General features: G+C 42.6%; 1 protein-coding gene across 2 annotated transcripts in view; it reads left to right on the forward strand.

Moving 5' to 3' along the window:
* The window catches only part of LOC147727453 (growth-regulated alpha protein-like), a 68,041-nt gene that overhangs the window by 3,962 nt on the left and 45,444 nt on the right, over positions 1 to 18,635 (forward strand). Inside the window, exon 2 of one of the 2 annotated variants that reach the window (XM_086961527.1) lies at positions 13,323 to 13,449. In XM_086961527.1, coding sequence (XP_086817653.1) covers positions 13,323 to 13,449 — 127 coding nt within the window. Of the gene's footprint in view, positions 1 to 13,319; positions 13,450 to 18,635 lie in introns of both variants that reach the window. The other variant, XM_086961526.1, reaches the window with a different exon arrangement.

Consider the following 18,635-nt stretch of genomic DNA (forward strand, 5'->3'; position numbering starts at 1 on the left):
AACACTAGACACACTAAATTATACTCTCTGTTCAGGCCCCCTATGTATTTAAAACTGTTTTGTCTTTAATCTACTCTTCTTTGAGAGCTAAAGCCCAAGCTGGACTAGATTCTTAAAAGAAAAAACCTGGTGTATACATTCTCAACATTTTTAATAAACACTCAAAGAAGTTAATAGTCTGCGGTTCAGCACTCAAATGTGCAGGAAATTAAAAGTTTACAGCTTTTGTATGGGGCCTTATGATCTTTAATGGCTTGGTTAACATTTAATGCAAGTGTGAGAAATAAAAGTATTATACAGATAGATGGCAATACATTGTGATGTTACTGTATACATTTAGGATGTTTTAGCAGTGTAAATGGTCTCTTTGGTGCTGATCTGAAAGAAACATTAAATTAATAGGATTTAGTGATGTGTTGGTTGATTGATGATTCTTCTAGAAAATTTAAATAACGATTTATTCATTTATATTACAAAAATTGTACGTAGCAAGGAATCAGTCATGGGGTATTTCTGTAACACAATGTTTCAGTGGCAAAATTGATGAGTATTTCATGCCTTTGAAAGTGACATGTCGGTGTTAGTACGGTTGGTCATTATAGATGACTGCAGTCATTACCATTACTTTACAGCCACTGAGCAGCCCAGCAATTACCGTTTCCTTCAAAACACTCATCTTTTTTTATTTACTTTTGCTGTATAATGTCTCTTCCTTATTCAAGTCATTGATGTAACAATTAACATGCAGAATGCACTGGAAAAAAACTGCTTTTTCTGGTATTTACCAATGTTAAAAATAATTTTCCCATACTTTAACCTTTTTTGAAAAAAAATGTAATTTAGATTATATGTGGGTCACCTTAGAGGTATGACCTGCTTGAGATTTGGCCATCGTAAAGGATGCAATTTAGGAAGGCCTATGCAAGAATCAACTCTATCATTCTTCATTGCGGGATTTTTACAGTTCAAATTTACATGGGACTTTAAGTAATGGCTTCATTTAACATCAGTTTTCACCAATCTGTCCTTTACTACTTTGTTTAAAAACAAGCACTGGCAAAGCCAATAGGCCCCACTTTAATTTAGTAAACGGTGCAAACAGCATTTTATCATAACTTTGTTTGCATTTGTTATCACCTTAAAGTCAGATGTATTTTTACCAATTCTTGTACTTGGGCCCCATTCGGAGAGCAATGGGGCAAGAAAGAGCTACTGGGCTTTAGATGTGGAGGCTGGACTTGTTTGCCTCTGATGTCCAGAGGTTTGTCCTACTATAGCTCTGGAAAACTGTGATAAATACAACCCCTTCAGCACTTGAATATCAGTGGTAGTGATGGCGAGCAGTAATAGGCTTCTCAGGAATCTAGACCTATCTAGCAGTCCAATAACTGAATGGCCAACTCGGTGCTTTAGTTAAATAACAAAAAGTACTTTAATACACACAAACTGGAAATGGAATACCACGCACCTACAAAATTGTACTGGCTCTTGGTATACTATGCCTTGTCGAAAGCCCTCGCTTTCTCTCTTCTTCCCAGGCGTGCCTCCTTTTATATCTCTCGGAGGTCCCCTATTAGCACTTAAAGTCACCATGTGAAATAAATCAACATACACCACTTCGTTTGCAAATGTGCTCAGTTCAATGCAGTTACCTTTTAAAATGTCTCATGACATGCTCATCCCATATTCATTTCTGCTGCTAGCAGGAAACTGGCAACATGCATGTCAGATCCCTCCCACATCTGGTAGAAGGCATGCTAGCAGCAGATGTGGCCTTTGCTTCAGGTCACTTGGCGATGGACAACAGGCCGCAATGCTCAGGCACAGAGCACACTTCTCATAGGCAGTAGCAGTAATGCCACAAGCACACTCTCGGTTTTGTGGCGACGACCACCATGGACACAGTTCTTCATTCCATACAGTGATGCCCACCATGGGCATAACTCTTGGTCCTCAGTGGAAATGTCTTTAATGGGTATAGCTTTGGTCTTCGGTGGCAGTATTCACCATGCAGGCAACTCTTGATATTAGCGCAGAGAATAGCAGCAATCAGTTTTTTTGCATAAAGGCAGGGTCAGCGATGGATCTGCGGTTCCCGCTCAGAACTGCTCTTCAGGTAACACTGCTTCTAAGCTCCCACATCACTCTCTAAAATCTTTCTCGGCCTCATAGAATCACAGCACTGGGATCTGGCTGTTCCTGGCACACCGGGGCCAGACAAACATCCTCCTGGGGTGGTCGACCTCTTCCCTATCTGAACAGGCTTCCAGGCAGTTCAGGTCAGAGGTACATCTCTTCATTAAGTCGGCACTCCAGGTGATGCACCCTCATCTCTGGGAACCTGTCTGTATTGTAGGCGCAAGCTCTGGCTGCATCACCGTACTCAGAATACTCAGTGGTGCACTTCCTTTCTTGGTTGAAACTAGCTTAGACCTTGATGAACAAATGGACCAGTGACTCCTGTTGTTACACAGGCCAAATAGACAGGCTGTGCTGATTCTCTATCTATACTTTCAGAATTGGTTTGCAGGTGGTTCTTCATTAAAGTGTCTTCTCCAGGCTATTTCCAGACATGGCATTTGTGTACAGTGATGCTTCTCACAGCAGAGGAGTCTCTAGTCTGAAATACTTTCAACAGAGGCACAAGAAGTGTGATCTTTCTTAATTAATGTCACACTGACAGTGAATAGGAAAGAGGTAGGCCTCAGTTAAAGGATCCCTCTCACTCTTAACAACAGAGACTGCATTGCCACCATTGACCTCCAATATTTACCACATGGCAAAGCTACAGGAAGAATAATCAGCAGCTCCTCTCAGCAAAAGATATGTTTTAATTTCTAAAGAAGCCTTGTGTTGTGATCTACCAGACATAGCCCAGTTGCATCTTGGAAGTTTCTTTATTAGATCTTGGGTACAGGTTAGCATCCATGTAAAGTAGCCCCACCAGGAGCAGCCTGTCTGATGCTCAGCCCATCTTCAACTGTAACTCCTCACCACACGGGCATCCAAACATTCCAATCATCTGCATGCCACCAACATGCCACCCAGAACATTTACACTGGCTGAACAGCTAGAAGCCAGGTTACATAGGAGAAACATTAATACATTGAAAGTATTTAGTATTTTTTTATTTCAGTCTCTGTTTAAATGGGGGAGGATATGTTATATCCTCTTCAGTAAGACCACTTGTCATGCATGAGTCTGTATCCAAACCTCGTCGGCAAAATGATGTTGTGATGTACCAGACGTATCCAAGTTGTATCTTGGTAGTTTCTTTATTAGATCTTGGTTACAGGTTAGCATCCATGTAAAGCAGCCACACCAGGAGCAGCCTTCCTGCCTGCTACTCAGCCCATCTTCAACTGTCACTCCTCACCAGACAAGCACCCAAACATTCCAAGCATCTCCATCCCACCAACATTTCACACAGAATACAATCACACTAGGAGCCAGGTAACATAGGAGATTCATTAATACATAGGCAGGATATAACACCTTGTCTCCTCTGTCCCCATTTCATTTGACAGTTTCTAGGTCTCCTCCAGTCAGCTTTAGGAATCCCAGCATTACACTTCCACTGTCTGGGAAAATAACCTCACTTCTCTCTTGTGCACAAGAACAGGGCATGGGCTTCCAAAATGAAAACCAAAGGCCACATTGCTAATTTCTCTGTGTATTGTTATTGTATTTATGTAGCACTTACTACACTTGATGAGGTGCTGAAGTGCATACGGCAAGTAGCACATTACTCTGGAATCCAAGGTTAGGGGCTGATACAATCATTATTCATTATTGGGATAAGTCTTGTGCTCTCAAAGAAACCATTCCTTGCATATACTAAAGTTGCTCTGTTATAGATTAAATTAACACGAATTAGTTAGTGGGGGTTTGTGAGTTCATGCAAATGTCTGGCAGGATAAATAGTTAGAAGACATTGGGTATTGTTAAGTTGCATGAGCGGTGCTCTCTAAAATGTGGTGTGGGTAAGTTGGAGAATTTAAAAGATACAGCTTAGGGTAGATACCTATTCAACTTAGAATAGGCTGAAAGAGAGGAGACATTCAGAAGATGGAAGTTAAGGAGGGGGTCATTCAAGAGAAAAAAAGGAGGCAATACTCCAAGGTTTCAGGTGCAGGTCAATTTTTCATGCAGAGTTTTTGGCTTATAGTTGGAGGAGGTGTTTTGAGATATCTTTAAATTTGAGGCTCACTCAAACGCATGATTCATGGACCGTACTTCACAGATAGATCAAATACATAAACAGACACTTGAGGATGTTAGTGCTAGAATCTGGGATAGCACAAAGAATTAAAGGTTTACATAAGTATGCCAGTATAACTCCACTATAGTGACACAGATCAAAATGTCTAGTCACAGCTATAGATTCACAAAACACAGCATGCTACCACCACAGTTCCACATGTGAGTGCATGCTTGGTGCACCCCTTTAGGTCACAGGGCAGGTCAAGAAACTCACTCATGTCAAGGGGCAGGCCTAGGCCTCTGCCCGCACCCTAGATTAGTGTGACTGGGGCCAAAATTTAAAAAAACAGGATACCAGACACTCTCAGTTGAGCACTCGTGGCAGGGGAACACAATTGTACATCATGTGGGGGAAATTCATCCCAACACTTGTTATTCTGTCCCATGTACCTGTTATTGAAACTGCCAATAAGCAAAAGTACCATACATATATGCATCCCCTTCAAGGGTGATGCACAATTTTCATACTCATTCCACCAAAGAATTTGGCTTATCAGTGCTTGCTAACTAACAATCCTGCACACAAACCATTTCATGTAATCATGTATCGTTTCAAATTAAATTGGTGCATTCTTTTTAACAAAAAACCACAAGAAGGAGAAATAAGAAGAAAAGATTGTAACAGCATCATAAAAGTGAAACAGACTATTTTTTTAAAGCAACCCTTCCCTTGCTGTAAAACATCAGATGCCATACAATGCAGTCTAAATAAACGTTGGAAAGACAACACAGGTCATAAGGGAATGAGGTATAGGAAAAAGAGGTGTTAGCAGCATCAATGCTGTTCGATGGGAGATGCTGACAAAAGCTACATCAAAGAGCAACATTTTACTATCATATTGTACTCCTTCCCTTGTGTTAATACAAAGGAGTGAGCCTTCCGTTCTGCCTAGCTTTGTGTGAGACATTGATTCTCACATGTGCTTTGTTTGAGATGGCTTTCATTAACTTCACTTGAAGGTTTGAAGGTGCAAAGTGACATTCGTATCCACCGTCATAGAGATCACACACATGGGAGATGATTGTGTGAGACATTAGTAAAATACAGTATCGCCCATGATAACTTATGAACAACACCCCAGGGAGCGGGTCCTGCCGCAGCAGGATAAAACATGCAGGAGTAATGATGATATGGATAGGGCAGGGCCTGAAGTTGTCTGTGACTACAAGAGGTACAAAAGGGGGTGGAGATGGACGGAGCATCTGAATCAATCAAACACTCACACCCAGTCAAAAGATCTGGGTTTAATCCATCACCGTTCTTTAGCCCACTCTGCCACCCCAGTTCAGACATGGCTATATGCAAATCAGTCTGACCCTGTGCCTCATGGGAACAGTCCCGCCCGAACTGCCAAGCCATGTCTTCCCTGGACCGGAAACAAGCTTCCGAGGACCGGTTTCTGGCATTCCAGCCGTCTTCAGCCCGGCTTGCTTTAATCCAGTGGCAAAGTGAGAAAGGGACTCACGTCTGAGCATACCCTGCCACACTTATGGCGGCCAAAAGCGGTACAAAAGGGGGTGGTGATGGACGGAGCATCTGAATCAATCAAACACTCACACCCAGTCAAAAGATCTGGGTTTAATCCATCACATGGGAGATGATTGTGTGAGACATTAGTAAAATACAGTATCGCCCATGATAACTTATGAACAACACCCCAGGGAGTGGGTCCTGCCGCAGCAGGATAAAACATGCAGGAGTAATGATGATATGGATAGGGCAGGGCCTGAAGATGTCTGTGACTACAAGAGGTACAAAAGGGGGTGGAGATGGACGGAGCATCTGAATCAATCAAACACTCACACCCAGTCAAAAGATCTGGGTTTAATCCATCACCGTTCTTTAGCCCACTCTGCCACCCCAGTTCAGACATGGCTATATGCAAATCAGTCTGACCCTGTGCCTCATGGGAACAGTCCCGCCCGAACTGCCAAGCCATGTCTTCCCTGGACCGGAAACAAGCTTCCGAGGACCGGTTTCTGGCATTCCAGCCGTCTTCAGCCCGGCTTGCTTTAATCCAGTGGCAAAGTGAGCAAGGGACTCACGTCTGAGCATACCCTGCCACACTTATGGCGGCCAAAAGCGGTACAAAAGTGGGTGGTTATGGACGGAGCATCTGAATCAATCAAACACTCACACCCAGTCAAAAGATCTGGGTTTAATCCATCACCGTTTTTTAGCCCACTCTGTCACCCCAGTTCAGACATGGCTATATGCAAATCAGTCTGACCCTGTGCCTCAAGGGAACAGTCCAGCCCAAACTGCCAAGCCATGTCTTCCCTGGACCGGAAACAAGCCCTGCGTTGTGGACTCGCGCTGGACTCTACCAGCTTGACTGCAGGTCCCGCCCCCATCACGGGCAGGTCTGCCTGGCTTCCGGAGTTGCTGCTTGCTGCGTTGGTGAATTCCTCTTTGGAAAATGAAGGGTGGGCTCCCTCAAAACGAAAAATTAATCTGGCATGCGGGGTGGGCACCCGCTAAGAAATCACAAAGCAAAGTCGCGGGGTGGGCACCGAAAAAGGAAACTGGCATGCGGGGTGGGCACCCGCTGAGGAATCACAAAGCAAAATCGCGGGGTGGGCACCTGTGCAATTAAATTCGAGCACAACCACGGGGTGGGCACCCGTAAATTAAATAAAGGACAAGTATGGCACCATAATGCAGTGTGGGCACGTGCAATGAAAATAACTAAAATAGGCGGCCATGACGCAGGGTGGGCACCCGCAAGGCAGGATACACGGGGTAATCCCCATGAGAGGGGCTTCCTCGCCAGCAGCTGCAGCGCAGCACTGTGCAGCCCCCAGGTTCTCCTCCTCCGGGGGGAATTAGATCAAAGCACTCCCAGGCGCTAAGGGTAGATAGCACCCAGTTTGAAAGAACCAAAAGGAGCAAAATAGAGTAAAAGGGTCCAAGGGCATAGCTGGGCCAGGAAGAAGGGTCCCAAGGAGTCCTCCAGCTGTCCAGGGGCAGGGCAGGGCCCAGGGAGGCAAGGGTGGCAAGCCTTCCCCTGAGCCCCAGCAGCAGCACACCCCTGGTAGATTCGAGTCCACAAGCATGAACATCTTCATGGGACCAAAGGTGCAGGCAAGGGGAGAACCAGATACAACTGCTTCTGGAGCACCTTTTTTTGCTCAGCTCCCCTCTCTATTTACAAGACAGGCCAGGGACATCAGGCACACCACAGGGGGAGGAGCCAGCATTGTGGAGGGAAGGCACAACCCTATTCAGGTCCCAGGTGCAACTCCTCCCTCCCATCTACATGCAGATTTCCCAACTTCTAAAAGTGGCACTTCTCCATTAGACACAATAAATCTGGCCACACCATTGCGCAGCATTTACCCTCTCGAGTTCGCACATACCAAACTCGACCCTGCACTTCCCACATATCAGGAACTACCATGGACACACATATCCCCCATGTATTCCTATGGAAGGGCAGGCCATCTCACCACATGCACTCAGAGTGCCCATGCACTTTACACTGGGCCACAGTGCTAAAGTGCGCAGAGGCCTAAAATCAGTACCATCATGCCAGAGGCTAAAGGCAAAAAGTCGAGGGGTGAACCTGCCAAAAAGGCCCAAGTCCAACACAACCCTCTTCCAGCCAAAATGCAGGGTAGACCAATCACCACCGTGATGGGCTTCCCTGCTTGGGGCGATAGAACACAGCCACGGGCCTGCACTGCAGGGACACCCTCCGGCTCTATGCCACTCTGACTTCACTCTGTTCCTTAAAAAAAAAAAATACATAAATAAATTAATAAAATTGGAAAAAAAAATAATTTCTGGCCCAACTAGGCTACCCCACTGGTATTCCATAGCTGTTCACAGCCAGGACTAGGCCCTAGGCCCCCCAGATACCATGGGTCCTTGGCACACCCTAGAGTGGGGGGCAGTAACCCCTGGCATCCAATAGCAATTCTCCACCCTCCCTCTCTGTGTAGTTGCTACCTACCACTGATCCTTCAACCTGGGGTCCGCACCCTCCATCTGACCAGAGGTCACGGGCAAAGCATATCCTCACCCCACTTCTACTTCTGCGGTTCAGGACCCTCCCAGGGGAAGCACCCACCAGAACACAACTCTCACACCAGATCAGGACCTCTCTCCATCAACTGGTCTACCAGCTGGGATCCACATTCAGGGCCAGGAAGAAGGGCCCCAAGGAGTCCTCCAGGTGTCCAGGGGCAGGGCAGGGCCGAGGGAGGCAAGCCTTCCCCTGAGCCCTAGCAGCAGGCAAGGGGAGAACCAGATACAACTGGTTCTGGAACACTTTGTTTTTCTCAGCTCCCCTCTCCATTCACAAGACTGGCCAGGGACATCAGATACACCAAAGGGGGTGGAGCCAGCATTGTGGAGGGAAGGCACAGCCCTATTCAGGTCCCAGATGCAACTCCTCCCTCCCATCTACATGCAGATCTCCCTATTCACCACCAGGCAGACTCAACCTGGCTCATGGAGCCAACCACACCAGCCAGCCCCTGTCACTCACAATCCAGACAGGCGATTCACATTTCACAGCACACAGAAATGCCAACTTCTAAAAGTGGCACTTCTCCACTAGACACAATAAATCTGCGCACACCATTGCGCAGCATTTACCCTCATGAGTTCACACATACCAAACTCGACCCTGCACTCCCCACATATCAGGAATTACCATGGACAAGCATATCCCCCATGCATTCCTATTGGAGGGCAGGCCATCTCACCACATGTACCGAGAGTGTGAACGCACTTTACACTGGGCCACAGTGCTAAAGTGCGCAGAGGCCTAAAATCACTACCACCATGCCAGAGGCTAAAGGCAAAAAGTCTAGGGGTGAACCTGCTAAAAAGGCCCAAGTCCAACAAGATATATTAAATATTCTCTACACATTAAAACTAAAGAAGAAATAAAAAAAACACAAACCATTCATTTAATATGGAAACTGTGTCCATATGGGGATTACGGTGCAGTTCCAATTTGTTGGAAGCCTCCAAGAGGTGGTCGGAACCGAGTCAGAATGACCGGTTCGTTTACATTGCGTCCCTGTCAGGGTAATCAGTAGGTCAGACCGCAATCCGACTGTGTAAGTCGGAAAGCCTCCGACCACTGTTGGAAAGCTTCCGACTAGCACTCAGAGGCTTTCCGACAACATCGTGATCAGCCTCTAAATGTATAGACTCATATAAGGGTTTACAAATCATTAACGGAAACACTAATTAGCGTTTACTAGGAATGGTGCAAGAAATAATGAAACTAATCTCCAAACATGAAATTAAATTAAACTTAAATACAGTTAACAAATAGAAACACCTTTCCAATTAGCAAACCGTATAAAAAAAGGTTATGAAAATGCACAGCAAAATGCTTCCTAAAAAAAGAATTGCATCAGGGCAACATCAATCTGCTGGATTGCAAACATACAAAAGAAGACTGCAACTCCAAAGAACCACTCTCCTGTCTACTACAAAAAAAGTGTGTTTGACATCAACGACAGCTAACACAATTAAAAAAAACGTTACACATTTTAAGGTAAAACTATGCTACATTTTTCTTTTTTCAAATTACAGTTGTATCTCTACAAGGAGGAAAGAATGCTAGACAGGAACAGAAAATAAACTCACAGACAACGAATTAAACAAAATTAACAAATGACTACCTCAAAAGTAAGTACTGTAACCAAAGTACAAAACTAAAATTTTACTAAAAATAATGGTTTAGCAAATTACAAAAAGTAAAACAAACAAACCCCTAACAACATTTTGGATAAAAAAATAAACCAACACAACTTACACATTTTCCTCTCAACAAACTGCAACAAAAGAAAACTGTGGAAATCAAAATACCAAACAGACCCGCAAAAAGAAAATTCCAGCACTAAAATTAAATAAAGACCACATTCAGAATGTAAGTTAAAATGTGCACCTCCATGTAAAAAATGTACAATTACTATAAATAACACATGAAAAAGATATATATATTTTATGTACTGAAAAATGTTGGAAACAGCAAAATACATAAAATCCCAAAAAGAGCAGCTATTATTAAGTTATGGGAATCCACATTTAGTAAGGAGAGCAACACCAGTTACAAAACATACCTGAATTGCACGAAATAACATTTAAACACATGCTGAAGCAGAGCTACCGCTAAAAATTAAATTGCTGACACTTTTAAGTCGTGCTCTCCAGATTTAGTCAACTGTACACATTACATGGTCAATATCAGAAAACAAACATCCCAGTAGTGTATACACTTTTACCTAACAAACAAAGTTCAACTTACCATAAAAAGCTAACACATATAAAACAACAAACTAACAACTTTACCCGACTAACATCATCATAGATTTTGAACAGCCAATGGTTTCGACCATACTTCAAATCTATCCACACACTACAATTCAAGATTGCTACTATCACTTATACCAAAGCATGTAGAGGTACTTCCAAAAATCCACCATGAGCATAGAATGTGAAACTAACCTAATATTTGCACATGAAATAAAAAGCTAGTTGCTTTACCATATGTCTCTCTAAGGGAATCTGCTAAACATTAGTTGAATCCCTGAACAAATACTAACAGTATCATGATATCACATTCATATTTACTATTCTCATTTCGGACATAACGACATCAAGGAAGAAAATGCTGTACTTTTATACTTTATAAGGAACTAATGCTTCAATTTTATAATTTACTTATTGGAAGACAAAATAATGTACTACAATAAAAACAATATAAAATAAAAAATAGCATAAATTATCAAGGAACAAAAAACTTTTATCAAATTATAAACCAAACATAAAATTATTAACAATTTTAAAGAAAAATTACAACACAAAAAAGTACATGTATAATTTATGATTAAAATATTTAGAAATATCAAAGAAAAATGAATACAACTAATCTAAACATAACACACTTAATAGAAATTTTAAATTGCTTCCCATCCTATTCCCCTCTAAACCCAACATCCCACTCCTAAAAATATGATACCAAAAAATTCAAATTATTTTAAAACAAATTCAATATATTTAAACAAACAAATGCATAAAATACATGTAAAAACAATATAAATTGCAACGATATAACACACATGATATTTTCAACAACAAAATTACAAAGTATTCAAAAAACGATAATCTCTCTTTCAAAATTACGACGCACAATATTTTTGACATCATAGTATTTAATATGTGTGTTTCACTATATTCTTTCCACAATAATGACTGCCCCTGGTTTGCCATGGAATAAGATAGAGGAGGAGGACAGTTCCTTCAGGCAGGGAAGTGTATTAGCGACATTCCTGTGGCTGGAGAGTGAAGATTCAGACACCGAAGTGAGGAGGTAAGACACACGGATACCATTAGAAATTCTGTGAAGACTGTGTTATCAATGGACCTCACTTTTTGTTGTGCAAGGTAAGGACATTTCTAGGTGAGGCATGCCTTCTTGTCTATCCCTGATTATTTCTCCAGAGAAGCTGAAGACAGTCAGATGCAGAATCTTCACACTTCATTGTACCCATGTCTTGGGTGCTCTAGTTTACAGACAGTCCTGGGGCCCCTGTTGTGAGAAGCAGCATTCTACACAGAGGCTGAGTCTTGAGAGCAGCCTGAGAAGGAAACTTGAAAAGATAACCGCCAAACTTGTTCTGAAGGTTGAAACAGTAGATGCACATCTCCTGCGTAGACAATGTTTATAAATTTAGGAGCCAAGCCACCCCACTTTATTCCACTTCCAAACCTGTCACTACTGGGGAAGGAATTGATCTACAGAGCCCCTGCGGGGCTGCTGTGTGTCCAGGGCTGGTGGGTGTCTTACAGACAGCCTCCCTCCCATAGGTGAACTAACATCACCTGAAATCTGTACCTTCAGCTGGATGAGCGGATGGTCTGCCAAGTACCCAGAAACCTGTTTGCCTGTCTTCTGAGAGAGGGAAAATGTTTGCCTGACCATACAGGAGGCAACACAGTCCAAATGTTTATGGCCAGAATATCCCTGGATGGAGGGACACCCAGAAAAAGTTGACAGTCTGAGAATTAAGCCAGGAGAAAGCGTGCTGCAGAAGGTCAACCGATCTTTCAGTAGGTTAGAGCAGGAACTGAAAAAAGGCTAATGGAACACTTATTGTAGGTGCCTTGCTGCGCTTCCCTATGCCAAAATGCCATACATGAGGCCCTTAGAGACTAACATCCTACTAACCAGGGGTAACAACATGTGATTCACAGCAAGCTGATTGCGCATTTCACTAGTGGGACACCAGAGAGACTCATGTATACTTCTTTCATTATTAATTTAGAGACATGTTTTTCAATGGTCCCCAAAGTGAAGATAGCACAAGGGGGATCAGCAGGTTTCACCACAATGCACAATTGTAATCAAGATGACGGCTCTATATACACAAGCTCAGGCCTGACATTGATATTATTGTCTGTTGACTTGGTTGTTTGAGTTAGTTCTGAGCTCACTTCCCCCACACTACCTCTCTGAGAAGCCTGTGACTGTTCGTCCTCACTACCACAAGAGTTTCATGCAGAAAGGGTTATATTTGATCCAGTTTGCGGAGCTTCAGTAGTATGGACCCCCCAACACCAGTGACAAATGACCCCAACCACCACATTTGGCTCCCAGTCGCCCCTGTATGGCCAGTCTGCCCCACACACAAACAAGGTATAACACTCTATTGCTTAACTGTTTAATTATGTATATATATATATATATATATATATATATATATATATATATATATATATATATATATATATATATCTGTGAAAATATGCACAATACACAAATTTGTTCAAATGTTGTAAAGCGAGTGATTTCTTTTTATTGTGATAATTTTGTAAATTATTGGTTAAAAATATTTATTTTGGAAGTTGAGGTATGTATGCTTCTCAGCAACAGAGAACAATTATACACTTAACAAATTGCATGTTGAAAAAATGTGCGTTCCCAAAGATAACACACACCCAAGATTGACTGAAACTCTAACATGCATCGGTAACATTCTAAGACGAATTTTAAAAATAGTATTAAAACACTGTCATCATTTTGCACCAGCAGGAATTACGGCAAGTCTAGAATTGCGATGCCAGTGCATCAAGAAGATGGCCGCCTTCATCCCTACCACACAGATCAGCAAGATTGAACTTATACTTGCAGGAGCCCACTGTCCCAGGGTAGAAGTCATGTAAGTAACTGCTTTGTCGTTTAAGAGAAACTTACATTCGCTTCCTAAGAGCAGGAGAATGACTTTTATGTTTTTAATGAAATATCATCAATATAATTGATGACCCAAGCTGAAGGCAAATTGGATATTTTGAATGGAAAACAGTTGAATAAAACTGTAGAGTCTCGAAAGCAATCCCATAAAATATAAATGGATTTATGCAAAGTGGAAGCACACATGTTCTGATAACATCCTCAGTGGCAGTTATTGAACTAGGCTGATTGCTCTCAGGGGCAAAAGGGGGCTGGTTAGGAGCTGAAGGAGGAAATTGAATTGTTGAATTTAAAAACGTGAAGATAGATTCTACTGATGAATGTTATGATGATGGCTAAAGCAGCATTAAACAAGATCATGGGATGTTTGTCTACCATGAACAATTACACATTTTTTTCATTGAGAATTCATACAAGTTACAAATCCACAGAATTGTCAAATAGAGTGCATATGGTAAGCAGGTCAAAAAACATTCAATTACATTGTCAATGAATGATGTGTAAAGAATAAAGAAAAACTGTGACATTGCACATCAGGGATAAATACCATATAAAGTGCAGGTGCTAGGTCTTTAAAAACAAACAAATCTCATCCATCTTTTTCAAAAATGTAAAATTATCGGGTAAAGTGCACAGTGCTCACAGTTTTCTGTTGCAGAGAATAAATGTCATTTAAAGTGCAAGTGCTGAGAATTTAGGTATAACTATAACCTAACAGTTGTAACCATTTTTCCCCCATCACTTGCTTAGAACCCAAATAGACTCCAGCGTATCTCAAACTTTTTTATTGAGCCCGATCTAGTGCATATTTTTTTCCAAAGCTTTGATTTTATTTAGTTTCGCTCTCCATGTCTGAAAAGAGGGAACTATATCAGATCGCCAGCATTGTAAAATTAAGGATCTTGCCACTAATTCTGCGATGTATAGGCTTTCATCCTTTAAAGTGCTATCAGGGGAAGAGCCCAAAACTGCAATTGATGCATCAATGGATGTGGAAGGGTCTAAGATGGATCTAAGATAGAGTTCAATTCCCTCCCATAGACCATTGATTTTTAGACATACACAAATATTTTGCGACCATGTGCCCTCTCCTTCTTCTGAGCAGTAGAAACAGCTATCCTTTCTTTGCGGATATAACTTATGAAGGGAAGAAGGAGTCCTATAGATCAGCCATTTTGAGTAGAATTCCATGCGCTTAAAATTTGCGCCTCTAAGTGTTGATGCATTGAAGGTGTTAATTCTGTTCCATTTTGATATTGAGAGCTGCATCCCTTCCCTTTTCCACCATCTTTCACGGATTTTATCATATGGCAAGAAAGTTTTATCTTCCTCAAACATTTTCACCCAGGCACTGATCCTCCGTTCAATCGGGGAGTCAAAGGCTTCACTAATATTTACTCTAACTGTAGTATTTTTTTTACCAAATTTTTCCAACAAGGGTTTTAGTCTGATAAATGACCATTTTAATATTGTTTTAGAATGCAGAAGCCGTAATTCGATCTCTGGCCATTGCTTCCAAGAGCTACCTATAATAAAATCCCAGATTTGTACATACCCGTTATCTTCCCATTTTTTTCAGAATACTAGTCTCTATAAAAATCTTTCCCCCATTAAAAAATGGGACTGCATGGTTGAGCTAGTAATTCTTGGAATACTGAAATTGTTTAAAAACTGGGATTTTTGCCTGAGTAGCCATTGAAGAGTCTTATTTTGTACTTTCTTAGGGTACTTAGTTATTCTTGTAGAATCAGGAATATTGTATTCCTTTAAGATCTTTCCCATAAAGAAATTGTCTGCTCTTTGAGGGTCCAAAAAGAAAAATCTAAAACTATGATGTGCATAAGTTGCGTAGTAATAATTCCTAATATTTGGGAGCGACAACCCTCCTTCTGCAACAGGGTGATTTAAAGTGCTAAATGCCATTATCGGTACCTTATGTGACGATAAAAATTAGGAGAACATACTATCTACCTCTTTAAAAAAGCTGCTTGTAGTGTACATGGAACAGCACTAAAAAGAAAGTAAAATAGTGGAAGAATAGACATACGAATTAGTGTGACTTGACTTAGTATTAGTAAAGGGAGCTGATTCCATCGTGTGAACAGGCCCTTCACTTTTTTCAGCCAACCCAGACATCTCTTGTCAGAAACACAAATATGTATCTTTCAACCGGGCATAAAAATGCCCAAATCACCCGGTGTAAATAAAGGAGGCTGTACAATATGCAAGCATCCTTTACTTACAATTGGCGATTTGGGCATTTTTATGACGCAAAATGGCCCAGATTGCCCAGTGGAAATAAAGAAAGCTTGCATATTGTACAGCATTGATTGATACGGACTGTATTGCATTTTTATGTCCGGAAATTTAAATATATATTTTCCAACCAGAAGCAAAAATGCCCAAATTGGCTAGTGGAAATAAAGGATGCTTGCATATTGTACAGCATTGATTGATAAAGACTGTATTAAATTACTGGTCCCGGTCTGATGCATGGCTGTTTGACATGCATTATCTCACCCCGCATCCCGTTGGCTTACTGTTTAGTGGCTGAGCAGAACCATGGATGACTCATGCTTTGTGACATAGTTTGGGTGGTCGGCTAACGGGGGACTGCTCTTGAGTTGGGGAGTTTGGTTTGTCTTGATTTTTACGTGTCTTGGGAACCAACGGGTATCGAACTGGTGGGGAGGGAATGTCTGGGGGTCCCTTTAAAAATGCCTTTGCATGACTGATGCGCGCAGTGATACAGTACTATTTTCCTTGAACATTCAGGGTATGTTCAAGCCTAAGGGGCTCTGCTCTGGGTGAGGGCTGGAGTCCCCATTGAGGCGACATGTGCATTGATAGGGGGGGCTGCTAAGTATTGGTCCAAAATCAGTGCTCCCACGTAGTCGTCGGTCGTAGCACGCCGCATCCCGTAGAGGGGTGCGAAGACCCCGATGATGAAGCATGACACCAAGGGGCCTGTTGGTGTGTGAGGGGTATTTAAACAACACTGAGTGCTCCCCACCACAGTAGGGATCACTATCTGAGTGGATTCCACTTTGTTTATGAAATATACCTGGGGGGACTGAATCCACTTTTCTCTCCCTCCCTCGTTTGTTATAAATATGCGTTCCTACATAACCTATCTGCACCCATGGGCACCCTGTTCAGTGAGGCACTGTTGGGGGGGACTTCAATTGTGTGATTGACACGCCTGAAGATTACCACCCCTCCCCTCACCTCCCTGGAGTGCCAACACTGAGAATGGAAGCAGGTTACCGAGACTGAAGCCTGGTGGATGTATGGTGGTCCAGCACAATGCAGCCAGAGAATAATCCTACTATTCTCACATATACCAACTCCATGCTCAACTTTACAGACTTGTCTGCTCTGATTTTGTTTGACCCAGTGTGTAACAGGGTCAGAGTATTTGGGTCGCACTCTCTAGGACCACAGTCTGCTGCTCTTAGGCCTTCGTCTTGAGGATGTTTGCCCTGAGGTCTCCACGTGGCAGTTACGACTGACCACGTTGGTGGACACACAGTGTAAGGAAGAGTTACAGGAGGCAATGGGTGTACTTTGAGACAAATCAGGGTACAGCAACGATCGCGGAGGTCCTCAAGCTGGTGATCCATGGACACTGCTTTAACCACTCAGTGGGTGTACAGAGGAAATTAGAGTGGGAGCTGCGCTATCGCGATGGGGTACTTTGTGCTTGCGATAATGCCCTGGGTATCAACCCAGAGTCACATGCCAAATCCTGGCTGCAAAGAAGATACTGCATCTTGTTGGAGTGCCTGTAGCACCTCAACTATGAGGAATAGATCGCTAGGGCCCACACAGTGGAAGGCAGACCTTGGAGGCTCCTGGCCTGGCTCGTCAGGCCAGACACATATGGCACACCCATCACACAACTACATACAGAGGATAACAAGATACTATACTCTCCCAGGGCCATAAAAAAACACGTTCCATGATTACTATACTCACCTCTATTCACACACGGCCCAGTTCCCACAGGGGGATTTCCAGGCATTCTGGGACCAGGTCGCACTTAGATGTCGGCCACGAGGACTGATGGAGGAACTGGGGGTTCCGGTAACATCACAGGTAGTTGAGGTGCCCATTAAAGACATGGCCACGTGTAAGACTCCAGGCCATATGGCTTGCCCACACAGTTGTACATTACATAAATGGATATGTTAGCCTCCAGACTGGTATCGCTTTACACTGAGGCATTTACGGAGGGGTCTCTGTCGGCTACGATGAGTGAGGCCATGGTAGTACCCTTCCCCACAGCTAGAATTTCAGATGCCCCGGTGATGATATTTCACCCGCTCTCTAAGTGAACATGGACTTTAAAGTCCTTAGCAAGGTACCGGATGGTCAAACTCCTGCCACATATGCAGACAATGATCCTTTCAGATCAAAATGACTTTATTCTGTCACGGAACACCTCCCATAATTTGATGCAGCTTTGTAGTATCCTCTAAGGCCCCGAAGTTCAAGCTCTCCAAAAAAGCCATGATCAGTTGATGTTGAAAAGGCATTTGATAGAATCCAATGGGACTTACTTAATGAAGTCATGCACCACATGGAACTTGGGCACTCCTGGATCCGGTGAGTGTGGCTGTTGTATTATCTCCCAACTGCTAGAGATAAAATGGGTGCCATGATCTCAAAGAGCTCTTCCATACACCAAGGGGCACACCAGGGATGCTCGCTTTCCACTCTTCTATTTGCCATCACAATAGAGCCATTGGAGAAACTGCTGAGAATGGAGGGCAGAGGCAGGGGCATAGTTGCAGGGGGTAGGAATATAATGTGTCCCTGTATGCAGATGACTTTCTGCTATAAATTGCAGAGGGTGCTTCAGCCACCAATCCCATGATGAGTCAAATCAAATAAAGGAATGCTTTATTCGGTTATTGGAAAACCATCAACGCAGACAATTAAAAACATTTAAAATAAGACCATAAATTTAAAACAATAAAATCTGATATAAGAAACCATTGTAATGTATTTTACTTTAAAATCCTCCTGGCCTATGGTTAAAATATGCTTACAAGCATCTCAGTGAATACAAAAGCACTTAAAAATGTATTTTGCTTAACTCAGCCAAAACCTTTTAAAAAGTCATGAAAGTAATGAAGCGAGGAAACCTTC

The sequence above is a fragment of the Lissotriton vulgaris genome, chromosome 3_1 (genome assembly GCF_964263255.1).
Source record: "Lissotriton vulgaris chromosome 3_1, aLisVul1.2, whole genome shotgun sequence".
Classification (NCBI taxonomy): Eukaryota; Metazoa; Chordata; class Amphibia; order Caudata; family Salamandridae; genus Lissotriton; species Lissotriton vulgaris.